At 39.8% G+C, this 27,621-nt stretch overlaps 1 protein-coding gene across 1 annotated transcript in view; it reads left to right on the top strand.

The window, feature by feature from the left end:
- Positions 1-27,621, top strand: part of EIPR1 (EARP complex and GARP complex interacting protein 1) — a 486,875-nt gene that overhangs the window by 376,959 nt on the left and 82,295 nt on the right. The window contains exon 6 of the mRNA XM_029595793.1: positions 4,438-4,574. Within this exon, the coding sequence (XP_029451653.1) occupies positions 4,438-4,574 (137 nt within the window). The remainder of the gene's footprint in view (positions 1-4,437; positions 4,575-27,621) is intronic.

Below are 27,621 nucleotides of genomic sequence, written 5' to 3'. Positions count from 1 at the left end.
TTCTAGTTCCACGCTTACCTGCATCCAGCTCCACGCTTACCTTCACTCTGTTCCTGTGTTCCAGTTCTGCCCTTACCCGCACTCAGCTCCAGTGTTCTCTTTCCATGCTTATCTGCATCCAGCTCCACGCTTACCTTCACTCTGTTCCTGTGTTCCAGTTCTGCCCTTACCCGCACTCAGCTCCAGTGTTCTAGTTCCACACTTTTATGTGCATCCAGCTCCACGCTTACTTTCACTCTGTTTCTGTGTTCCAGTTCTGCCCTTACCAGCACTCAGCTCCAGGGTTCTAGTTCCACGCTTATCTGCATCCAGCTCCACGCTTACCTTCACTCTGTTCCTGTGTTCCAGTTCTGCCCTTACCAGCACTCAGCTCCAGTGTTCTCTTTCCGCGCTTACCTGCATCCAGCGCCACGCTTACCTTCACTCTATTCCTGTGTTCCAGTACTGCCCTTACCCGCACTCAGCTCCAGTGTTCTGGTTCCACGCTTATCTGCATCCAGCTCCACGCTTACCTTCACTCTGTTCCTGTGTTCCAGTTCTGCCCTTACCCGCACTCAGCTCCAGTGTTCTAGTTCCACGCTTACCTGCATCCAGCTCCACGCTTACCTTCACTCTGTTCCTGTGTTCCAGTTCTGCCCTTACCCGCACTCAGCTCCAGTGTTCTCTTTCCGTGCTTATCTGCATCCAGCTCCACGCTTACCTTCACTCTGTTCCTGTGTTCCAGTTCTGCCCTTACCCGCACTCAGCTCCAGTGTTCTAGTTCCACACTTTTATGTGCATCCAGCTCCACGCTTACTTTCACTCTGTTCCTGTGTTCCAGTTCTGCCCTTACCAGCACTCAGCTCCAGGGTTCTAGTTCCACGCTTATCTGCATCCAGCTCCACGCTTACCTTCACTCTGTTCCTGTGTTCCAGTTCTGCCCTTACCAGCACTCAGCTCCAGGGTTCTAGTTCCACGCTTATCTGCATCCAGCTCCACACTTACCTTCACTCTGTTCCTGTGTTCCAGTTCTGCCCTTACCAGCACTCAGCTCCAGTGTTCTCTTTCCGCGCTTACCTGCATCCAGCGCCACGCTTACCTTCACTCTATTCCTGTGTTCCAGTACTGCCCTTACCCGCACTCAGCTCCAGTGTTCTGGTTCCACGCTTATCTGCATCCAGCTCCACGCTTACCTTCACTCTATTCCTGTGTTCCAGTTCTGCCCTTACCAGCACTCAGCTCCAGTGTTCTAGTTCCACGCTTATCTGCATCCAGCTCCATGCTTACCTTCACTCTGTTCCTGTGTTCCAGATCTACCCTTACCTGCACGCAGGTCCAGTGTTTGAGTGCCATTCCAGCCTGCAACTTGCTCCAGATCACCTTTTCAGCTTCACTTTATCCCTAAGCTCCAGCACAGTCTGCGCTTGCTCCTGTTCCAGCCTCACCAGACCACTCAGCTCCAGCTTCACCCTCCTGTGCCACTCCTGGAGGTGGTATTCACCACAACCCTGCTACGGCCCAAACCCACAACACATTTTGTTGAATTAATGCTTGACACACCTTTAGTGTTATAGTTTGTATTTCAGTCTGATAAAGAGTTGGTTTAAAATCAATGTTTCACACAGAAACAGAGAACATTTTCTAACTTTACGTGTAAAGATGTTTCTGAATGTGGCCAAGGTGACACAAGCCAGAAGGAAGTATTTCTTTCAAAGCATTTGGATATGATAAATATGTGTGCTTCTTTTTCTCTGCACTAGCCTTCTAAGGGTTCTGTTGTACATTTTCTTTGAACCAGAGCACCTGGATCCATTTCTGGCCACTTGTAAGTTAACTCTGGACACTGAGAGGTTGGAGGTCTCTGATTCATCCCTCATTTCTGATGAATAAGATCTTTGTTGGTCCCATGGATGATTTTTTTGTATATGCCTGAAATATTGTCGAGTAGGTTGTCTAAGGTTTACTTTGCTTGTTTATTGATACATTTCTTGGCCTTTTTTTTCAATATTTTATCTTGTCCACCTTATCTGTTTTTGAACTTGATATATTGACATTTTTGAAAATTCTCTTTGTATTGGCATCTAGCCAGTTCTTCTTTGTTTTGGATATTCACTGTTGATCTGGATAATGTATTGTTATCTGAATAGTTCATTTCAAAATTATAAATAAAAGGTTTTGGTTTTTTATGTCAGAGATTTTAGCATGTACAAGAATATTTTTTCTTTTAAAATTAGGGCAGTTTTTTTCATATTAAGCAATCACTTTCTTCTTCCATATGAACTTCCTTTTTTTACGAAGACCTGGAGAATGATTCAGTATTCTACTTATAGTCTAAATTCTTATTAGGATCTCAATTTGTCCCATTCATGTTTCTGAGAGTAAGTGATTTGTGAATAGGGTTGGTCATAATGTTGATTCATCAGACAATTATAATTTTACTTCTATTAGTTTTGTATTGTGAAGGTATTTTGATTAAAACTTTCCTGTAAGTAGAAATCATTTTATTGTAATCGGTGGTATTAAAGCCTTGACATTATGGCTCACAAGTTTCAAACTTTAGCTAATGCACTCAGTGAAACAATGCATTTTCCAGAACTGGGAGATCAGCTACCTGCCACCTTCAGAAATTCAAGAAAGTTTATTGCCCAGCTAATTCAAGTACCTGTCTCATGGGACAATAAATTGCACACTGAAGCAGAGTGTATGGGATTTCATCCCTCAGTATTGTTCTGCTTTTGATCCTGTATTGTGTTTTATGTCTCTGTTGACACAATAATCTCATTTGTTTACAATTCTCTTTTGAAATTTTGCTTGGTTACAGAGCCACAGTTCCTTAGTAAAATAAGAGCTTATGGGCAGTGTTTCTGGAGAACTTGTTGAAACGTCTTGCTTTAGACTTCATGAGGTCCATATTCAAGCACTATTTAGATGGTTACCGTACTAGTTATTTGTCTAAGTGGCTTAGTTGGCTATATTTAGCCCATGTGTGGCTAAATTCTAGCCAGGCAACTAGTTACCTGGCTAGAGTTTAGCTGGATAAGTCTGGAGCATTTTGGGGGCAGGCGAGAGGCATTTCAGGGAGGAGCAGAGTTAGCTGGATAAGATAACCAGCTAACTCTAGTTGGACCATAAGGCTGTCCTGAACTTAGCCAGTTAACTGGCTATCACAATGGCTAAATATGGACACCCATATTTTTTTAGATCTTGCCTGACTTTTCTAAAAGGAAAATATCTGTGTTGGTAAATTTCTGCCAGCAGGTGTGTGGAGCTGGGTTAAGTAATGGTATTCAATTTTTGTTAAGGAGCAAAAGCAATTTACAGCTTCTCTACTGCTGTCTTCTAAGCCTTTGAAGTCAAAAACTAAGGTTAGTTATTTGGTCATTTGAATATAGTTTCTCTTGACATACTTTGTTCATCAACAAATCCTATACAGTTATCACTGACTTGAGTTTTATTTGTCTATATTCGGCTTTTCGGCCCTTCAAAGCGAATTGCATTCAGGTACTGTAGGTATGATGTATAAGATGTTCAGTTTTACTCAACGCACAATTAAACTCTTGAATTTGTTGCCAGAGGATGTGGTTAGTGCAGTTAGTATAGCTGTGTTTAAAAAAGGATTGGATAAGTTCTTGGAGGAGAAGTCCATGACCTGCTATTAAGTTCACTTAGAGAATAGCCACTGCCATTAGCAATGGTAACATGGAATAGACTTAGTTTTTGGGTACTTGCCAGGTTCTTATGGCCTGGTTTGGCCACTGTTGGAAACAGGATGCTGGGCTTGATGGACCCATGGTCTGACCCAGTATGGCAATTTCTTATGTTCTTATGTTCTTAGTGTAATGGTGCATATTGCTAGAACTGTTGTTGATGGCAAATACAATTGAGCCTTTAATGATGAAGCTGTTTTTGAGAAGGGATACTGCATAGGAGATGTCCAAAGAATTGTATTTCTTAACATTTGCAACGTTTCTGAAATAAATGAAAACTTGAAACCTGCAAAGTAAGATTACATTTATTTGATTGCTTTCACTTAATTCATAACTTCCCTTTATTTTTTTCTAGTGTCCACATCTCTCCCTTTCCTTTCCTTTCCTTTCCTTTCTTGTTCCTCAATTCTTGTAGCATCTGTCTTTGAATATACTTAAAGTGTCCTCCCACTACCATTCAATTTTTCAGTTCTGACTCTGAAAAATGTGAGAAACCAAGATTTTTTTTAAAATCTAAATGTATTTCTTAGGAATTTACTTGACATACCATTAGATCTATTCCTTTCTGGTTAAAATGAGGAAATGTTTTCTTTATTATATGCTCATTCATGTATTAAATTACAAGGTAACAATACAGTTTTCCTTGATTATATGCATTCTTGCATAGTCTTGTCTATTTTCCTCTCGACTTTAACTTTTTAAAAATTAGCATGTTTTATTTTGTTTTTGTTTTTTTTTCTCTTTTGCAAAGCTTTCTAGCTCTGCAGCTTTGGAAGGGAAAGGACAGCTGAAATTTACCTCTGGACGATGGAGCCCTCACCACAATTGTACACAAATTGCAACAGCCAATGACTCAGCCATTCGTGGCTGGGATACAAGAAGCATGAGGTAATGGTGCAACTTAGTTATCGATATGTTAGAGTAGGATTAATTGTCAGAAATTATTGACTGTAAAAATAGCAGTTAACCAAATTACATACATAATTTATTACAAGTGGATTAGGTGGGTATGGATTAATTTAATTTTGTATTTTTATAATTTTAGAACAGGAAATGCAAAGTCAAAAATATTTTGCTTTCTAATTTTTATAATTTCCTCAAACATTGGCCACCAGTTTCTTGGTTTTATGTCTGTTATTTCTCATTAGTTGTGGACTTTTGTACCTTTTACAACCTTTTTTCAAATGAATATTCTGTTAATGGGATTAAGTCCTTTTTTAATCATGATTTATTCCTGTAATTTTTGTAAATTTATATGGTAATATAAACACTTATAGCATTAATATGTCTGTGTTCAGTGATGGTATACATTCAAACCAGTGCCAACTGCCCTATTTGCAGTCGATGAAATCTTATGTTGGCTAATCAATTCTCCACACAGCCATCCAATCTTCATCTGTGTAACCAGTGTTAATATTCTCCTATTGGCTGTTGATTTCAATACTTTTGTTTTGATTTAAATGGAACTCCATTCTATAACTGCATTTAACCCTCTTGTTTCAACAGTATTCAACTGATATATCCCTTGTTGCTCTCTTCTTGTCAAATATACTTCCAAATTACCCCTTCCCACTAATAAAGCTTTTTAACAACCTCAATCACATAACATCGAAGTTGTTCAAAAGAATGGTGGTTCTTTATACAATGGATAACCAATGGTGCCGCAAGCTTTCTTAAACAAAGGCAGCCTCTCCCACAAACAGCAATGCATCTGAAATTCAAACATAGGATTCAGAATCATCTTCTAATATTTTAAACCATAAACAACCCCAAATTGAAAGTATTTTCAGCAGACTATTTTAGTAAAAAAGGCAGATTACCTCAAATATAACTGCCCTGAGATTAACTGCGCCGAGCAACTGGCATAATACAGAGGCCTTCTCTGTGGATGGGAGATGCCATGCATGCGCGCTACCATCCAAAGGTTTTAAACGAGAGAATGAGTGCAGGAAAATCACAGCAACAACTGGAAACCTATCATGCATGCGATATTAGAAAACATTTTGAAAACCCTTTAGACCCAGAATGGAGAACCACAGTCTTAAACATAAGTAAGAAAACAAAATAAAATCCATACACACCTACAAGGGATGCTTATAAATGATGTATATAGGATCTTTTTTAGCAAGCCATATTATAATTAGGAGAAAAGAATATGACATGGTCAATGCAATGTTGTAACAAAAAAATTTTAAAAAGAAAATTACAACCAAAAACTCTTTCTTGCAAACTAACTTGTATGAAGATAGTAAGTTGAAGAACAGAAGCAATAACAGGATTTAATAATAATCAAGTGTAACAGCTAAGCTGGCTACAAAAATCATAAAAGCATTGCCCATTCTAAATCTTGATTGAGACCTGTAGGGTTTTGGGTTTTGCACTGAGATGAAACGTTTTTTGTAATAATAATGAAGAGATGTCACCACCCTGGCTGAGCACCACTTTATAATTACAAAGAATTTTAATTCTTCAAGATGATGATGACTTGTTAACCAGTTCTTGACCAAAGGAGCTTGAATTTTTTTTTGGTTCTAATTCAGGTTTTCTGTTCAGCAATAAGTATCTGGATCTTTCTTTGTGTTTGCCCTGTATAGATGAGGCAGCATGGACATAATGCATAAACCACTTGGGCCGTCTGTCAGTTGAACACTCCAGGGAGTTTATATCTCTTGGGTACATTGGGTTGTTCAAAGGTGGAGAACGTTAATGCATGGGCACAAACTGTGCATTCTCGGGCTGATTTTAAATGGCCGGCATGCATAAAAAAAACACTTACACGCGTGGGCAGGCCTTGTGCGTGCATTTTAGAAGGGACTCGGCCGCGCATGTAACTCCCGTTATGCGCAGAAGTGTCGGGCCAAAGGAAAGGGGCAGTTCGGGGGGTGGGAAGGGGCATGCGCAAATTGCTACTGCTCTGTTGGAGCAGAAAGCAGCAAAATAAGACAAAAAAAGGTAAGGAAAAGGGTTTAGGGGGTGGGGAGGAGAGGAGAGGGAATGGTTCCCCCCTTGCACACGCCGCACGGATATGCGTGCGCGGATTATAAAATCCGGCATGCATGTGCGCGTGGCCCCCGAATTTTATAACATGCGCACAATTTATAGTTCGCATAATCCAAAGTACTTGGTGGGTAACAACTTGCACTCATAATAAACATAAAATCAAAAACTTATTGAAAAATAGCACATAACCAAATTACAATAACCACAAAAAAACCCCTCTTTAAATTATAAAGACATTATTAAAAACACAAACATATAAAAAATCAAAATAAAACAAAAAAACAAAATATGCAAAATGAAATAAAATACAGATTACATGATCACATATCCATGTTAAATGCTTGCTTAAAACAAAGCTTTTATTTGCTTCCTAAAGGTTACATAACATTGGATATTCCTAATCTTATCCTTTATGCTGTTCCACAACACTGGGTCGGCAATATAAAAAGTTCTCTGGTCTCATCTAAGCAAGTCAGCACCTCAAATGTACTAGACATCTCAAAGTCACATCTGAAAATGTCCAACATAGTTATCAGAAGAATTTTGGGATTATGACTGGAACAAAATCTGAACTGGTTTAAATTGAGGATTTTATTATCATCCAGAAAATGCTGTAGTAGATTTAAAAATTCCTTCTCACTTATTTTGGCAAGAAATAATAAAGATGGCACTGGGCAGTAATTTAATGGATCAGTTAAATCAGATTTTAAGTTTCCTGGTATCAGGGTAACTATGTTCAGTTTTAACTGATCTGGAAAGGTTCCATCTTCTGCGAGGGCATTCACTAACCTAGCCAAATAAGGGGCCAAATCATCTCGTAAGATCTTTAATTTAGAGGTACTGCATGGATCTAATACATGAGACAGTTAATTTTTGAATTATTTGCACAATTTTTGTTTGTGTAACATATTCAAATTTCTCCTAACTAGCATTTTTAGCCATGGGGTAAAGCATCTGGGTATTCTCGGAAAAGAAGCACCAGATTTTTAAAATCTTTTCCTCAAATGATTTTGCAAAGGCTTCACAACTGATTGTATTTATTCTAACAGATGAATCATCGAGTGAACCAAGATCTCGAGTAAGATATTTTACTTTTTTAAACAACTGGCTGGCTGAATTTATTTTTATAATAGTTAGATTTCTTTGCCTTTTCTGTACATTCTGCATACATTTTAAAGAAATTGAGATAAGATTGCTTATCATAAAATGTATGAGATTTCTGCCACTTTCTTTCGCCTTTACTCAGTTTAGCATTTGTTCATTTGTCATCATTGTTCCATAGAATGATGTTAGCTCTCCATGGCCTAATCAACTTCTGAGAAGCAATTTGATCAACTAGATGGTGCAATGTATTATACCAATGTGTAACCAGCTCAGTGGAATCATCTTATGAAAGTCTCATAAGAATATGTACCCATAGTTCCTTTAATTGTTCGCTACCAATGTGTCCCCGAGACAAGTGAGGAGTTTTTTCTGTGCACTGACTGAATTTCTTAATCGGAAAGTTGAGCTGCAAATTAATTAAATAATGATCTGACAATTTCACTAGTGAATTTCACATCTGAATATCCCTGCATGCTAAAATACTCATTTACAAATTTTAAATCTAACGTATGTCCTTTCTCATGTGTTGGTTCATGAATAATTTGTTCAAAACCTTATGTTATCATAGAAAATAGAAAATCTTGACAGGCAGTTGATAATGATACCTTGTCGACATGATTATTAAAATCTTCTAAAACCAGTGTAGAGTTCATATTTAAGTCTGCAGAGATTAACACTTCTATGACAGGAGAACAGTTATGTGAGAGGAGTCCTGAGGGAATGTAACATAGACATATACTCCAGAAATTAGAAGTTACCAATAACATTTCATGAGAATGGTTTATTTCAGGATTCATGAATTATAATTGCAAGCTATTCTTAAATGCAATTAACAAACCACCTCCTTTTAGAAAGGTCTCCAACTGAGATCTAGGCAACTACACACCAATGAGCCTGATTTCAGTGTTAGGCAAAACGGTAGAAGCTATGGTTAAGAACAGAAGGACAGATATGGCTTAACAGAAAAGTGCTACCATGGGTTTAGCAAAAGAAAGTCATGCCTCTCTAGTCTTAGACTTGAAAGTATAAATAACATTTGAATAAGGGTGAGCCAGTTGATATAGTGCACCTGGATTTTCAGAAGGCATTTGATGAAGTCCCTCATGAGAGAGTCCTGAAAATTAAAATGTCACGGGATAGGTCAGTGTTGGCAAATTCCAGTCCTCGAATGCCACAAACAGACCAGGTTTCCAGGATATCCCTGGGATAGGAGGCTATGTTCTAATGTGGATTGGTAACTGGTTAAAAGATAGGAAGCAAAGTAGGACTAACTGATTAGTTTTCCCCAGGGATCCTTGCTGGGATAAGTGGTATTTAATATATTAATTAATGATTTAGAAAAAGAATAATGACTGAGATTCGCAAATTTGTATATGCACAAATGATTCATATTAGTTAAAAGCTGGGCATCTAAAGGGCAGATGAAATTTAGTGTGGACAAATAATAAAAGTGCAGAGTCATGCCTTACTTTTAAAGCTTCATGTTTGTCGGAGACTTTAGCATAAGTCTTAGCTACAGGCAGGGTGCTGTGGAATGCACTGCCTTTGGAACTTCATCTACAAGAGAAATACTTGCCCTTTTGTAAAAAAAAAGGGAAGATCAATTTCTTTTTTCAGGTCTTCATCAATGTTTGACCTGACAGAGGCATCCCATAGGCTTTCTTATTTTTCAAGCATTTACTCTTGCTCTTTCTTGACTGCCTTATCTTTTTTTTTTTTTTTTTGGCATCTTTCATTGTTGGTTTTTATATTTGTTTTTCAGTTTGTAGTATTGTTTTTGTTTTTAGTTTTGCAATCTGTCGAGTACACAACTTTTCAATCAGCAAAATATAAATATTAATAAATTAAAAATATAGAAAATAATCTTAACCATATGTGCACAGTGCTGTTTTCCATATTTGTAGTTACTACTCAAAAGAAGAGTCTTGGAGTCATTGTGGACAACACATTGAAATCTTCAGCTCACTGTGCGGTGGCAGCTAACAAAAGTGTACGGATTGTTAGGCATCATTTGAAAAGGAATATACAACAGAACTGACAGTGGTAATATCTCTGTATCAATCTGCAACCAAACCTTGAGGTAGATATTCAGAAATAAACGTTTATGTATAAGACTTATCTGTCTAACTTACATAGGATATTCAGCAGCACAGCTATGCTGCTGAATATCCCTGTATTTGGGGCTACTTAGCTTGCTAAGATATATACAAATAAGTTAAACCTTCTCTATGGCAGATCTAACATATCTGATTAACTTTACCAGATAAGTCTGAATATCAGCACTTATGTGCCAATGCAGTAAAGTGCGCTCAGGCCGAGCGCACTGTTAGCCCCCGGTTGGACATGCGTTTTCGACGTGCTATTTTTACCCCTTATACAGTAATTGCTAATAGCGCGTGGAAAACGCGCTGCCAATCCCCCCGAAACTAATAGCGCCCACAACATGCAAATGCATGTTGATGGTCTATTAGTTATTCCCGCACGATACAGAAAGTAAAATGTGCAGCCAAGCCGCACATTTTAATTTCGGCCGGCACCGGGAAAGTGTACAGAAAAAACAGCTTTTCTGTTCACCTTCCAACTTAATATCATAGTGATATTAAGTCGGAGGCTCCAAAAATTAAAAAAAGTTTTAAATAATAAAAAAAAAATTTAAATCTGCCCTCGAGTTGGAAGACGAACGCTCAAGTTTGCCGGCGTCCGTTTTCCGATGCCGGTAAAATTGAGCGTCGGCTGTCAAACCCGATGACAGCCGCCGCTTCTGTCAAAAAGGAGGAGCTAGAGATGCCCTCGTTTGCATATTTTTTGTTTCTGAATCGCGTGCCCAGGAGAGTGGCCTGGGCGTTCTCCGGCTTTCCCGCGGGCTTTTCTTTATCGACCCTTTTCTTGGCTAAGTTACCCGGATAAGTAGCACTGCTCCGATCTGCCCATTGCCCACTGTATATCCGGCTAACTACTTAGCTTAATAAGTGGCGTCCACTGAACATAGCTGGATATTCAGTGGCTGCCTCTTTGGTGGTAAGTCACTACATACCTGGCTAAGTACTGCTGAATTTCAGTCTCCTTGTGTGCCATTCTAGTCAAAGATATGGAAAAACTTGAAAAGGTACAGAGAACAGCAACAAAAATGGTAAAAGAGATGGAACAGCTTCTTACGAAGAAAGGCTAAGCTGGGTAGGGCTCTTCATTTTAGAGAAAAGTTGAATGAAGGAATATGATAGAGGTTTATGAAATCGAGTGTTATGGTCAAATTAATAGTGAAGGGTTATTTACCCTTTGAACTAGTACTAGATCTGGGGAACACTTCATGAAACTACTGTAATTCGTAACAGATTGAAAAAAAATTTAGGAAAGTTTTTTTCAGTCAGTGCATGATTAAACTGTGACACATGTTGCCAGAGAATGTGGTCCAGTAGTATAGCTGAGTTTAAAAAAAGGTTTAGACAAGTTCCTGCAGACAGCCTCAGTAATTGTTAGCCACTTAGGGATCGCAGCAGACAGTGGGTCTTCCAGTATTGGCTCTGTTGAGAATTGCCCACTATCAGAGACAGGATGCTGGGTTCAGTGGACCATCAGTATGACCCAACATGGTATTTTTGTGTTCCTACATTATTCTTAAATTACTCACTTACATGTGTAAAACCCAGAGAGAGGGCATGTTTCAGACAGACCTACTTTTAGGGAGATGGGATGTGTGCGATTACGACCTAATGTATTTTCAAGAGCAGCTCCTGCATTATGAAAGCTTAAGATTTGGCCCTTTAACTAAGTATGCTAACTAGATGTTTGGATTACTTTTAATGTAGGTTTGAAGTGTTTGTTGTAAATTTATATGAGAGATTGCTGGAAGTTTATGGCTGGCTTGTCAGAAAGTTGGGTGTTTTAATTTGGTTTCTGAAATGTGAAAGCAGTCAACCAGTCTGTCTGCTATTAACCACATTTTTGTTTTTATGTAAATTCTTCATGGGTTTTTTTTGTAAGCCATCTTGGGCAATTCTTTGGAATTGGTGAAGTGGTTAACAATAAATGGTAAATAAATAAATAATGATCTAGGTAAGTGGTCTTTGAAAATTGCCTGCCCATTAAAATAAAATTAACTTCAATGGTGTAAAAGCAGATGCTTTACCTTGACGAGCTGATCTGGTAAACACCTGTTATTGAAATTATTTAATCTGTAGCAATTCATAATAAAAATCATGAACTATTTTATATTTCTAGGCTTTAAATTAGAGTGGTCTTTGAGCACTACATTTTTTTTTGTGGCACAAAAGAGGTTTGACTCAGTAATGAAACACTAAATGGTAATTTGATTATAAACCCTTAAATTATATCATTTACCATCTTAATTTTGCATTATTGCTGTATCTTTCAGCTTGTAAGATGATGGTTGCTGAAATTTCTGTAAATGAAGCTTTTATTTTGTAAGTAATCTATAAGATAATGTTGCAGGTGTACTAAGCAAGAGACATTTTTCTAGTTTCAGTTGTGATTTTGATAAGCAAGGGACTGATATTGTGCACATCCGTTGCCATGCAACAGAGGCCTGTGCAAGCTTTTTTAAGATACAGTTTATCCCCTCAGCACACAGTAATTTATCACGAAACTGAGAAGACGGATTCATGTAATAACTCCTGTTGCCTTAAAGGGGGAGACTACTTTAAATTTAGTTCTATAGCTCCTGCAAACGTTAGGGATATAACAATAAATCCCTGCACTTACAGACATGAAATTCTGTAAAAAGCCTACACTGTTCTCAAAATAAAAGCTAAAATATTTAATTGCATTTTTCTTGTATTAGTATACCATTAACCTTTTCTTTTTTAAATTATTTAGAGGATGCAGCATATAAGACAGGTTGATTTGTAATAATAACAAATGGATCAACAAAGTGCTGGACGTCAAAATTCCTGGTGTTCCTGATATGTACTCTGGTACAATTACAGGCATGCAGTTACTGCCTTGGCACATTATATATGCTCATAATTTAATTAAAGATTATGGAGTTCTGTGAAACCCTCTTGTACTGTAATTCCTCTTACATGTTGCTTTTTCATGTCTAATCCATGAAAGTGTGAAGCGTGGTTCTGTCATAAAAAGAAATTAACTGAAACCACGAAGGGCAAACTGCTGCATGATGCTAAGGAATACACTGTATTGGTAGTCATGAGTGGAGAAGTCTATATGGATAAATCTTCTAGCTCCTCTGAAAGACTGGCAAGAAAGTGAGAGATGTAGCAGGCATGGACCATCATTGCACAACATCATGTGCTGCATAATAAATGAAATGAGGGGGTTAAATCTCCTTTGCCCAGGTGGCTCAAGTCCTTGCACAGCCGTGCTAGCAGTTTGAGTTTGATTCTCATGCCCGGCTGCCCTTCCTTAAGCTGGCCAGGGCTGGGAATATTTACTAAACAGAATGAGAATGCCATGAAGTCACTGCCCCTGACAAAATAATGGCTGGCTAGATAGAAGGGTGATTTAAAATGTGTGTGGGGCAAGGAGGGCCGGCAGGCAGAAGGCTTGCGACAGAAAAGCGTTAATGAAAGCTACTTCTATTGCGCTCGAAACCCGAAGAAAAAAGAAAAGTCTGTCAGGGTAAAAAAAAAAAAAAGCGTTTTGCAAGGTATGGCAGAATAACACATCCCATGCAGGAAAGAGAGGAGGAAAAAGCCCGTAATAAGGAAACAGAATCAGCTGTGAAGGGAGTGCACAGTGACAGTCCAAGAAAAAAGTATGCCAGTTAACCAAATTTGAAATTTAGATTGTTACTGAACTTTCTAAATCCATGCTCAAGGTGAGTTAAAATTCCAATACAATAAGTAGATTCCTGCTAAAGAGGGCTTACAATCTAAGAGCCTGATTTTAAAAAGCATTTACATGCGTGTTAAATTTACTTTACTCAAGTAACCGTGCTTTTGAAAATGGTTACATTTTTATGCCATTGAATTGTCTATAGCAGTGGTTCTCAACCCTGTCCTGGGGACCCCCCCAGCATGCAAATTTTCTCTCATGCATATTCATTGTGGATATCCTGAAAACCCGACTGGCTGGGGGGGTCCCCAGGACAGGGTTGAGAACCACTGGTCTATAGGATTTAGTCGTGTAAGTGCATTTTACTCGAGTAAATGGCTTTTGAAAATTGCTGATAGTATGTTACATTTACTCGTGTAACTCCTTTGAATATGATCTCCAAAGTTAGTACACGAGGCAATAGAAGATTAAGTGACTTGCCCAAGATCACAAAGTGTGCCAGTGAGAGAGTGGGGTTTGAACCCTGGCTTCCCTGATTCTTAGACCGCTGTTCTAACCATCAGACCACTTTTCTCTCAGGAGAGGCTAACAGAGTTCCTGAGGTAAAGCTCTGGGAAGAAGCATGGGCCTAGGAATAAAAGGAAGAAAGTTTGGGAACAAGGTAGAGGAGGAACAGAAAGCGGAGAACTTGCTGAAGCTTTTGCAGAGGAGAGGGAAAAGGTTCTAAGCTTCGAGTAGCCAGCAAACTAAGGAATCCAAAGCTATAAGAAAGGAAATCTCTTGCGAAAGGAAGCCATAAAAGAACTGAAGAGTTTGTATTGCTGTTAATAGAAGGCTTAGACTATGGTGCACAAGAAGATGCAAAACTGACATTACCACTGTGAGAAGTTTTTCCCTCCTATATGGGGCTACTCACATGCAAACCAACTTCAAGGATTTTCTTTTAAGCCCATATAGACAAAGAACAAAGTCCACCAAATCTTTAAAAGTTGGCTTGCCCTAGAAGAACTGTGCTTATAGCACTGAAAGAGCCAGCACTTGAAAATTGGGACTGCTGATCCATGACCACAGTCAAAACAGAGCAGAAAGATCATGGAGAAGGGTCCATGAAGAAAATAAGAAATGTTGCTGGAGGCTTGAGGAAGCTTCCAGGGGCATTAGAAAGCCTCTGGCACAATAAAGAAGTACAGGCCATGATCCTGGTGACATCATGATGTCAGTGGGAGGCTATGGTCCTGGGCTGAAGGAAGTGTAAAAATAATTAAAATAAATTAGTAAGAGGAAATAATTGCTAGCAAAGAAAATTTACATTTGAAATAAAATTGTTTTTAAGAAGTTAAACTCAAAAGGAGAGTAAGTTCATTTACACTATCCCTGTTTCCCCTCCATATCCATGGGAGACACTACTGGATGAATTTTGGACCCTTATCCTTGGGAGACCTAGTTGGGAGGAGGGCATCTAGCTGTGCACCTTGTGAGATAACACCTGAAGACCTTGCTATACTGAGACAATGACTATATTCCATCACCCTTGGCCATGACGGCGAAAGTGGTCTTCACCACAAGGGGGTGAAGTTCAGAGATGCATTGTCATGACACTTTTTTTCTGAGGAGACTCCTTAACCTTGTTATAAAAGCTTCATTATACCAGCCTCCAAGATCATTGCAAACATAGACAAGAGTGATCTGATGGAGAAAATTCTTCTGGAATCTTTGGTCCAGGAATCTCCCCTAGGGGCTCTTATTGAGCATACTTTTGTTCAATACACTTGCCGCCCAAAACTTTTGAAATGGGGGCATGATTCCAAACTCTCCCGATATCTAGGATTCAGACTTTGCCGAGGGCTAAAGAATGCTGAGGCAATGCCAGGATCAAGCGCGACCGTCACTCTGGCAAACAGGCCCTGACACAGCTCCCTTCAGGAGCGGTAAGGCATGAGGGGGGACCCGACTAGAGGAGACACTCCCTTCCCCTCTCCCCGGTGAAGAGAAGAAGACGCCGGCACTGGCTGGCCTGCACCCATCCACAGATCACCCCTCAACCTGCCCTCCAACACTGCCGAGAGCTGAAGGACTCCAAGGCAATGCTAAAGGTGTTTGCGCTGGCTGGTATGTGCCCTTGGCATGCACACAAAGGACAAAAGAGCTTGCCACTTTGTGCGCCCCTTCGTAGGTGCCTGAAGTAATTATCTAATCTCGACCTTACCAAACAGCTACTATAATGGAGCTGACCCTCCTCATCGAAATCATCACAGGAAGGGAATATACGAAAATCTAAAGAAATCCTCAAAACGCAAGCAAATAAAGAGCACAAAGTTGACAAACCCCATGATAAGTAACAACTCTCCTGTAATCTCTTCCTGCCTAAATTCACATTCCTACCTCTGAGTGCTCAGTCACTGTCAAAACAAATCCCACTGATAAATGATCTGCTAGAAGAACTAAATCCTACTATCTTCTGTATTACCAAAATTTGGCTGAAAGACAACAATAATGTACTCTTAAATCAAACTGATCACGCCAACTATGATATCTTTTACTTCCCTGGACATAAATGTAAATGTGGGGGTCTGCTAATAATCAGTAAAAAAAGAACTTAAACCTTATAAAGTTGAGATTAACCCTCCCTATGAGGTGGCAGTACTAAAATCACCACAGCTAAACATAGGTTTCGTCCATTGCCCCCCTGGAACACTCCAAAAAGACTGCTCACCTCTAATTGAAATATTCACCAAAGCATTTCCATCACCTGACTCTACCCTAATCGTAGGAGACTTTAACCTACATGTAGATAGCAAACCTAAAACTACAGCATGTGAAATCTTTTTAGATACTATGGAAGCAACGGTCGACCACCAAACCCTACTTCACAGATTATCTGAAATTGGTCTAACTGGAAAAACACTAAATTGGTTCACCTCTTTCCTTTTAAACAGATCATTTCAGATAAACATCAACAACTCCCTCTCAGAACCAACTCCACTAGAAACCGGAGTCCCACAAGGCTCGGCCCTATCCGCCACACTATTTAACATTTACATCCTTCCATTATGCCAACTATTATCAAGCCTCAGCATCACCTACTTTATGTATGCCGATGACATACAACTAATCATCCCTATAACAAACACTGTTGAGAATGCTCTTAAACTTGCAACCACTTAACTCAACAACATAAAAAATATTCTAAATCAAATGAAACTATGCCTTAACATGGACAAGACCGAATGTATACTACTTGAAAGAAAAAGCCAGCCAAACCACCCCAATAACACAATTCAAATAGATAATACCATAATCAAACTTACCGAAAACATGAAAGATCTTGATATATGGCTTGATCCCGAACTGAGCTTCAAAAAACACATAGCCATGAAAATCAAAAATGGCTTCTACAAACTTTTAATCCTTAAACATCTAAAACTACTTCTAAACAAACCAGAATTCAGAACCATAATGCAATCCCTAATATTCACAAGCTTTGACTACTGCAATTCACTATTACTAGGACTACACAAATCAACCACACGACCACTGCAAATATTACAGAACGCCGCAGTGAGAATACTCACCGGCCACAAAAGATCTGACCACATCACCCCCAGTCCTAAAAGAACTGTATTGGTTACCCACAGAAAAATGCATAGAGTACAAAATGTAATCCATCATACACAAAACCATACATAACAATGAAAACAAATGCCTAAACACTATATTCCAGAAACATAATCCTCAGCGTATCTCAAGATCTGCTAACAACGCCCTGCTTGCCATACCATCAGTCACAACTGCAAACCTTACAACAGTTAGAGAAATAGCAACATCAATAGCTGGACCACACCTATGGAACTCATTACCAGAAAACCTAAGGCTGCAAAATGACACAAAGCTTTTCAAAAAACAACTCAAAACATGGCTATTTCAACAAACTTACAAAGATGTTATTGGTTAGTAAACACCTCGTAAACACTTGAGGCATCTGAGCTACGAAGGCCACCTCCCTCACACCCACAGACAGAAATTTCCCTTCCAGACTCCCCCTGAACCACCTACCACTCTAGCTAAACTCTTCATTACACTCACACCGTCCCTTGAACCACCCCCCTGTAACTATGCAATTGATGACACCCCTTGTTATGACTTTTATTGTAATAAGTTGTTATTCCTGTAAACCGGAGTGAAGGCTTGTACCAAACTTTGGTGTATATAAAAACACACAAATAAATAAATACATTTGTAACCAACACCACTCATAAAGCAGGTCACACCCTTGACCTAATATTTGCCAATTACAATAACTGCCTAATCAATTCCTCTCACAACATATTGCCTGGTCTGAACACCACCTAATTAAAGCAGAAATAACCCTCCTCAACACAAAGCAAACAAATTCATATAATAATCAAACTTTCACCTACAGAAAAAAGATAGAACCGAAAATACTTGAAGAAACAATTAAAAATAAGATAATTGATATTAATCAAGATAATGCCTCCTCAGCTTTTGACTCCTGGGATAAAATCATCAATGAAATAGCCGATAACCTAAGCTCAGTCCAGACAAAAACGTTCCAAAAAGAATGTAACTCCTCTAAACAAAAGAAACCATGGTACTGCAAAGAGCTAAGAAACATTAAACAGACACTGAGAAAATCTAAAAAACAATGGTGGAAATGCCAATTTACAGAATCCCTAGAAAAATACAAATCGCTGCTAACAAAATACTGTGAAAAATCAATAAAGCAAAAAAAGACTACTATGCTAAACAGATTCATGGTGTAATATATAATTCCAAATTAATCTTCGAAACAGTTAAAATCTTAATCAAGAACCCATCTTCCTCCATCTTGAATAACTGCTACTTTTCAAAGAATCCCTGAAATGAACATGCCACTTCTTTATTAGATAAAATAAATAGGTTAAAAACACAATTCTCCACCTGCTCGCCAACAAAGGAACCTGAAGAAAAACATGGGCACGCAAAATAGAACACATTCGACATAATATCTAAACTCGAAATTGTTATGGTTATTGATGTTTGGATGGATCCTTGGACACTGTGGCAGCTGACCACGCCCACGGGGAGCAGTCCCGTGAGGGACCACAGTGTTAGGTTAGACTCTGGACACACAAACATAGATTTGAATCTTTTATTAAACAGTTTTGGAAACCACTAGAGGTGGCAGTAGTGAGTAGTGGATGTTGAGCCCAGCTGGACAGGTTTCCCACAGAATGCTGGAACAGCGAATCCTCTGCTTGACTGTGCTGTAGTGGAAAGAGACTGAGAGTTATGAGTACACAATGAGAAGCATTCAGAATCCCAAGTAGAATTAGGAGAAGCTACGAGACAGGGAGAGCAGGCCCTCAAGGAGCGAGTACCTGATCCCTTAGAGCAGAGAGACTCAGTTGTATTGTACTCACGTAGCAGTAACAGAGATTCCACTAGATGAGAGGTCTGGCACTGGAACAGAGAGCAGGCCCTTGAGGAGAGAGTACCTGGTTCCAGTGAAGCAGTACTGTGGACTAGATGGTAGTTGTACTCACAGATGGAAACTGTAAGTGAAGTCTTCCAAGTAGAAAGGTTTGCAGATGCAGGCAGCGACTCAGGAACCTGGGCCCTCGAGGAGCGAGTACCAGTTTCCTGATAGCACCTGAAAGAAGCAGAGGAGGCCCCCGAGGAACGGGTACCCTATTAACAACCCCGAAGGGTGTAAGAGTTCCAGATAGCGCTGGAGTGGCAGAGCAGCTTTGGTACGGAGAGCGAATCCCATCCGTAGAGTTACCGTTGCTAACTCAATGAGCTAGCAAATACTATAGGCTTAAATATCCGGGCAGCGTGACGTCATATCAGGGGGACGCCCCTGAGATTCGCGCCAACATGGAAATAAAGATGAGGGTGGCATGCGCGTGCCCTAAGGTACCTTGGAGGAGCATGGCGGGAGGCAGCACCAAAGCCGGTCCGGGGACGCTGGAGAGGATGGCAGACAGACGCCGTGGCAGCCAGTAGTTCGAGGTGAGCGGGAGAAGCCGCAAGTAGTGAGAGGTAGGCGGGGTGGGGCGAAGCCATCGAAGACCGGTCGCAACAGAAATTAACCAAATCATTACAAAAATTAAGGCTGCTATCCATCCAGTAGACCCAATCCCCGCAAGTTCCCTGAAAATAGTACACAGTGTAATCACTTCTACAATCGCAATCATAATCAACCACTTGCTATCAGAAGGACTGGTCCCTGCTGGGGCAAAACAAGCAGTGATTAAACCAATCCTTAAAAATAAAACTGGCAGAATTGACGATTGGGACAATTATTGGCCAATCTCCAACTTACCTTTTATTGTTAAAGTCCTAGAAAAACAGTGTTATCCCAATTAGAAAACCACCTAGAAGACAATAATATTCTATATCCAAACCAATTCGGATCCAGAAAATATCACTCAACAGAAAATTTACTCATTTCTTTAATAGACCCTGTACTACAGGGGTTTGACAATGATGAATCATATATCCTGGTGCTAATTGATTTAACAGCAGCCTTCGACACTGAGGACCATACCCTGCTATGCCATCAGTTGAGAAACACTGGAATAGATGGAAATGCCATCAAATGGTTCTCTTCTTCCTAACTGATAGGACATTCCAAGTCAAACTGGGCAATTACATATCTGACACCTTCCCAATCGATACAGGTGTACCCCACGGTTGTGCATTCTTGGCAACACCATTCATCATTTATATGCTTCCTCTGTGCACATTACTAACAGAACTAGAAATCAACTTCTTATACTCAGATGACATACAATTCTACATCCCATTCGACAAATCATTTGAAAAAACTGCATCCACTCTGTCAACATACATGAAGGCAATACAACAAGAACTAACAATACAGCTGAAACTAACACTAAACACAAAAAAACTGAAATCAGGTGGTTAAGGAGAAACTCCTCTATAGTCAAACCACCATCCCTAGACCTGGGTAAATTTAACATTACACCCTCAGATCAAGTACGGGACCTAGGAATACAGATTGATGAGAACTTTACAATGAAAAAGCACATAAATTAATTAAAACCATATACTCCAAGCTGAGAATATTACATCAGCTGAAACCATTACTAACTTCTGCACTGTTTTACAAGCACAAATTTTTTCAAACATAGATTACTGCAACTCCCTATTACTAGGCCTACCTTCAAGACTATTAAAACCACTACAGTTATTACAAAATGCCTCAGCAAGACTTTTATTAGGGACAAGGAAATTTGACCACATTACCCTTTCACTGATAGCGCTACACTGGCTACCAGTTCAATCCAGAATTCATTATAAAGTATTAACACTAATTTTTAATATCATCAACAACATAAACCCCTGCTTAATAGGAGTGACATTTCAACCATACACACTGCAGCAAAGAGCCCTAAGATCACAAAACAAAGGACTATTAACTGTGCCTACAATGCAGAGTACACATCTAAAACAAATAAGTGATCAAATGTTTTCCATAGCAGGCCCCAAGTTGTGGAATTCTCTACCAGAGACATTACATCTGATAACAGAAAGAGTTTCAAACATGAACTGAAAACATGGCTTTTCAGAAATGCATATGATTTAACTTAAAATATTAATATGCCAATAACTTGACTTTCAAAAATTCATAGATAATGTTGGTAGAATGAGCAATAAGTAATGAGTGATATAAAGTGTAATATGACAATCTACTGATTAATAAGTGAAAGATATGGAAATGGAGCTTTAGATTACAAACTGCTGTCATAGCCCCCTAGTTAACATGTACTACTTGTTGTTTTGACCTAGAATATGAATGTTGTTTTCGTAAACCGTTGTGATCTTCTTTTGGAACAACAGTATATAAAATTCCTAAATAAATGAGTCTAACAAATTATCCTTGTGAATGTTAAAATCTTCCAAGAATATAAGATCAGTGTATTTTAAACTAAGTAATAAAATCTAAAACTTGAATAATGTAAGTCTTAATTATATCTGGAGGACAATATATTGATAACAAAACAGATTGATTCAAACTAACAACTATACCCTCACACACTTCAGCCTTTGTAGTGGACACCTACTGTATAAAAATATCATTTTTGCAAATCAAAACAACTTCCCCCCAACCCTTCTTTGCCCCTCTAGTGTGATGGAACCAAGTGTATCCAGAAGGACACATTTGGTTCAGTAAAGTTATGTGATCCTAACCAGGACACAATGTAAAACAAATTGACCCTGTTTTCGATTAAAAATGTAAATATCAGGTCAGTTTTGCCTTTAACGGAGTGCATATTTACATAAGCCACATCTTGTAATGATTTCCCTTTAAATCCTAGCAGCTGACTGATCAAATGAAAGCCATGATGTTTAGGGTAAATCTGTCCTACCCTGAGTGGCTGATGTGGTAATAGGGCCAGCTAATTGATAATACCACCCCAATCTGGTAAACATAGGAAAAGAGAAAGCTTCTGACATCATGACAGCAAAAGATCTAACAACTAATGAATCAAAAATATAAATGCCCAACCTGGTATGTCTATCACCCCATAACCCCATGATTCAAATTAAGCTAAAAATTATAAAATGTCAACCAGCATTTGTTAATACAAATTCTGACCCAAGGGAAATCCTAATCCACTATAATTTTAAAACAAAAGTCTTCAAATAATAATTATATTAGGTGGTTAACAGACCCACAGCAATGCACAAATGGATGAAATGGATCCCTGTTCTGCTTAACCCTCCTTCAAAACCAAATGTAAAATATCACAAAAGGGAAAACAAAAATGGGCCACCTCATTTGATCTATGCATCATGCTGCAGTACAGAGGAAGTGTGATATTCTGTTTTATTTACATTCTTTTTTAGATCACTGCTAACATTCCATTTGCTTTTTGGATGGCCAGTGCACACTGAGCGAAGAATTTCAAAGTATTTTTCACAAGGACTCCTTTTCCTGGATAGTAACTCCTAATATGGAACCCAGCATTGTTCACCTGTGTGCACCACATCACAGTTTTCCATATTAAATGTAATCTTTCATTCTGATGGCCAGTTTCCTAATTTTGCAAAATCCTTCTGTATTCTTTCACAATCCACTTCTATTTTAACAACATTGAATAATTTTGTATAATCTACAAATCTGGTCACCTTGCTCGTTGCTTCCTTTTCCAAATCATGTAAGAATATGATAAACAGCAGAAGTCCTAGTTCAGATCACACTCCACTAATGACCTATCTCCATTAGTCTTAGTGTTTACTGACTTTTTTTTTTGTAGTTAACAATTTTTATTGACTGGTGCAACAATACAAACACAACATATATGCATATAAATCAGTTGGTCGCATTTTCCTGGAACAATCAACCCACCTCCCATACAGGATGATAAGTTGAGAGCAAGCATCTCTTATTTATTTATTTAGAGATTTTCTATACCGGCATTCGTGATTAAAAATCACATCATGCCGATTTACAAATAACAGGGGGTGTGAACACAGAAACGGAACAATAACAGGTGCAAAGAGAATCGTAAAGTTACATTACAACAAGGTACATATAACTGGGTAGAGAATTAGAGTAACCGAGCAGTTAGGGTTAATTATTTACATTATATTGTGAATATATTTATTTGGCATCAAAAAGTAAAAATGGCAATCAGAATTTTGGTAGAGGGACATGGAAGTTAGAAAGAAGAAAAAGAAATAAAAACAATGTTAAGAAAGTAAAGGAATACTAACTCTAAAGAGGCATGGCAGAAAACTCAACACCCTTCTCACAAACTGCTAGACGGTGAGCAAAACAGTGTATGCTTTGACTAGATAACTTGTAAGGCTAGAAGCAATTACAAGGCATAAAAGTCAAGAAGACCTCCAAACATTATAAGATTGCCAGATTTTCTGAAAAGAAGACAAGTGGTAATATGAGAAGCAGTAATATAAGCCATTCGTTAGTGTGTATGCAATCTCTGCAGTACAGCTTGAATAGTAGGTACAGTAACTTGAGTTACAGTATCATGAGAGGCTTCTAAGAAAACTAAAAAGTCATGAGATAGGAGGTGATGTCCTTTCGTGGATTACAAACTGGTTAAAAGATAGGAAACAGAGAGCAGGACTAAATGGTCAATTTTCTCAGTGGAAAAGGGTAAACAGTGGAGTGCCTCAGGGATCTATACTTGGACTGGTGCTTTTCAATATATATATATATATATATATATATATATATATATATATATATATATAAATGATCTGGAAAGGAATACGACAAGTGAGGTAAGTGAGGTTATCAAATTTGCGGATGATACAAAATTATTCAGAGTAGTTAAATCACAAGCGGATTGTGATACATTACAAGAAGAACTTGCAAGACTGGACGATTGGGCATCCAAATGGCAGATTAAATTTAATGTGGACAACTGCAAGGTGTTGCATATAGGGAAAAATAACCCTTGCTGTAGTTACACGATGTTAGGTTCCATATTAGGAGCTACCACCCAGGAAAAAGATCTAGGCATCATAGTGGATAATACTTTAAAATCATCGGCTCAGTGTGCTGCAGCAGTCAAAAAAGCAAACAGAATGTTAGGAATTATTAGGAAGGGAATGTTTAATAAAATGGAAAATGTCATAATGCTCAATATCGCACCTTGAGACCGCACCTTGAATACTGTGTACAATTCTTCAACAAGCCTTCCCAAGGCAAGGACAACACTTGTCCTTGCCTCATCCTCCACGGACCTTCTCTTCCTAAGCTCAGATGCCTAAGCACTTTTTCTTCTGCTGACTAAGCTATTTAATATATGTTTATTAGTTTCATTAAACCTATGGTAACCCTCCACTACCCTTCCAACCCCCCTTCCAACCCCCTTTCAATCCCTCATTCCTACCCCCTCCCTCGGAATACCTTGTTACCCCAAAAAGCCAACTCTTATCAGTTCTTACCAGTTTTGACACGTTACTCCCCATGCTTAAGCTGTATCCAAGTTTTTCTCTCCCCCTGTTCTATGTAAGACAACTTTGTCACTGTTTTATGGTTGCAATGTAAACCAGAGTGATAATTAACTCTGTTATTTGAACTTCGGTATAGAAAAGTTATAAATAAATAAATAAATTCTGGTTGCTGCATCTCAAAAAAGATATAGTTGCGATGGAGAAGGTAGAGAGAAGGGCAACCAAAATGCTAAAGGGATGAAACAGCTTCCCTATGAGGAAAGGCTGAAGAGGTTAGGGCTGTTCAGCTTGGAGAAGAGAAGGCTGAGGGAGGGGATATGATATAGGTCTTTAAGATCATGAGAGGTCTTGAACGAGTAGATGTGAATCGGTTATATACACTTTCGAATAATAGAAGGACTAGGGGGCATTCCATGAAGTTAGCAAGTAGCATATTTAAGACTAATCAGAGAAAATTCTTTTTCACTCAACGCACAATAAAGTTGTGGAATTTGTTGCCAGAGGATGTGGTTAGTGCAGTTAGTGTAGTTGGGTTCAAAAAAAGTTTGGATAAGTTTTTGGAGGAGAACTCCATTAACGGCTATTAATCAAGTTTACTTAGGGAATAGCCCCTGCTATTAATTGCATCAGTAGCATGGGATCTTCTTAGTGTTTGGGTAATTGCCAGGTTCTTGTGGCCTGGTTTGGCCTCTGTTGGAAACAGGATGCTGGGCTTGATGGACCCTTGGTCTGACCCAGCATGGCAATTTCTTATGTTCTTATGCTCTTAACTTGCTTCCAATACTTAGCCAACTCGCAACGAGCAGCAATATATACTTGTTGAGAAAATCTTTGCTGGTATTTATCCAGACCCTGGGTTTGGTATATTGAGCAAGACACAATGAGTATCTTGCTCTATTCCAGCGCCCAGGACATTTGAAACCCATTCTGAAATCTGTTGCCAAATTGCCGATAACTTCCCACATGACCACCAGATGTGAAAGAAAGTACCTCGAGATCCACATCTCTTCCAACAAGTTTCCTCTATAGAGGGGTACATAGAATGCAGTTTAGCTGTACAGTAACTTATTTATAGCAGTTTTCCTGTAGCACTGCTGAAACAGAATATTTACTGGCAAGTGTTTCCTGACTTTTACCCATTGTCTCCTATCCCATGACTTATTAATTTCCTATCTATTTATTTATTTTATTATTTTTATTCCACGTTTTGGCATTTCAGAATGGATTACATTCAAGCATGGAGGCATTTCCCAATCTTTTGAGTGTTTACAATCTAAGGGCCTGATTCATCAAGGTATTTTCCCATAGACACTGAATGGGAGAAAAGTCTTAGGGCCAGATTTTTAAAGCTATGCGCGGGCGTAGATTTGTGCGCACAACTCGGCGCACACAAATCTACACCCAATTTTCTAACGCGCGCGTAGCCGCACACATGTTATAAAATTCGGGGTCGGCGCGTGCAAGGGGGGTGCACGCTTGTGCACCTTGCATGCGCCAAGCCCTAGGAGAGCCCAGATGGCTTTCCCTGTTCACTCCGAGGCCGAAAACGGAGCGGCTTCATAGGGAACTTTCCTTCCGCCCCCCAACCTTCCCCTATCTAACCCGCCCCCAGCCCTATCTAAAACCCCCCCTGCCTCCGGGCAGGCATAGGTTGTGCATGCCGGCCAAGTGCCGGCGCACGAGCCCCCAGCATGACCACTATGCCAGAGGCCTCAGTCCTGCCCCGGCCGGCCCACTCCTCGCCCATTTTTTAAAGCCCCGGGACATATGCGGGTCGCCGGGCCTATGCAAAATAGGCTCGGCGCGCACAGGAGCGGGTTTTCGGGTTACGCGCGTACCCCTTTGAAAATCCGCCCCATAGTGTATCAGGTAGTAAGTTTATACCTGAGGCAGTGGAGGGTAACATGACTTGCTCAAGGTCAGAAAGAGCAGCAGTGGTATTTAAACCCTGGTTTATCTGGTTCATAGCACACTGCTCTAACATCTCCTCCACTCCTATCTCATGGAGGACTTTGTCTTATGCCTTCTGAAAATCAAAATACACTGTATCTGTTGGTTCATCTTTTATATGCACTTTCAAAATAGATTTGTAAGGCAAGACTTCCCTTTGCTAGAAACATGTTGACTCTTTCCTATTAAGCCAGTTCTTTCTATATGTTCGGAATGAGCGGTGTTTGGGTGGATCGTTGGGTACTGTGGCAGGTGACCACGCCCATGGGGAGGAGCCCCCTGAGGAGCCACAGTACTAGGCTAGACTCAGAACGCACAAACACAGTTAGTCTTTATTAAACAGCTTGAAGAGTGTCACCAGAGGTGGCAGTAGTAAGGCAGTCTGGTAGTTGCAGTCTCGGGGACCTCGGCAGAGGGAGCCCTTCTCACCCCGTTGGTATTTGGAGGTTCCGAAGCAGGTTTCCCAGCAAGGGAGTACTGTGGATGAGATAAACTGAGAGAGTACTCACTAGGTGTTTGCTGTAGATAGGCAATTCCACCAGGTTGTAGAAGAAAGTACAGGCACCGAGGCAGGGAGAATAGGCCCTCAAGGAGCGAGAGTACCTGTTCCCTGTATGGCACCTGAAATAAAGCATAGGGCCCCCGAGGAGCGGGTACCCAGGTTAGCAGTTACCCCGAAGGGCAGAGAGAGAGTTTCCAGTGGCAGCATGGAAGCGGCAGAGTAGCATAGACAGGAACGGAGCGAATCTGGAATCAAGTCCTTGCTGACTCAACGAGCTAGCAAAATAGAAGATGTTATATACCTGGATGGCGTGATTTCAGTAAGGGGGAACGCCCCCGAGGTTCGCGCCAAGGGTTGCATAAAGACGTGGGTGGCGCGCGCACACCCTAGTAGGTATCTGGGAGGAGCATGGCGAGAGGCAGCACCATAGCCATTCCGGGGACGCCGGAGAGGTCGGCTTGTAGACGCGGCGGTAGCCATCTTTCCTAGGTAAGCGGGAGGAGCCGTGAATAAGGTGAGGCAAACGGGGCGAAGCCGTCGAGCACCGACGGACACAACACTATATGGTCAGTAATTTTGGTTTTAAGAGTAGCTGTTACCATTTTACCTAGAACTAACTTCAGGGTTACTGGTTTGTAGCTTCCCAGACCACCCATGAAACCTTTTGAAAAA

The sequence above is a fragment of the Rhinatrema bivittatum genome, chromosome 3, assembly GCF_901001135.1.
Source record: "Rhinatrema bivittatum chromosome 3, aRhiBiv1.1, whole genome shotgun sequence".
Lineage (NCBI taxonomy): Eukaryota > Metazoa > Chordata > Amphibia > Gymnophiona > Rhinatrematidae > Rhinatrema > Rhinatrema bivittatum.
The sequence above is the reverse complement of the archived record's forward strand: the minus strand, read 5'-3'. Positions and strand labels throughout refer to the sequence as shown.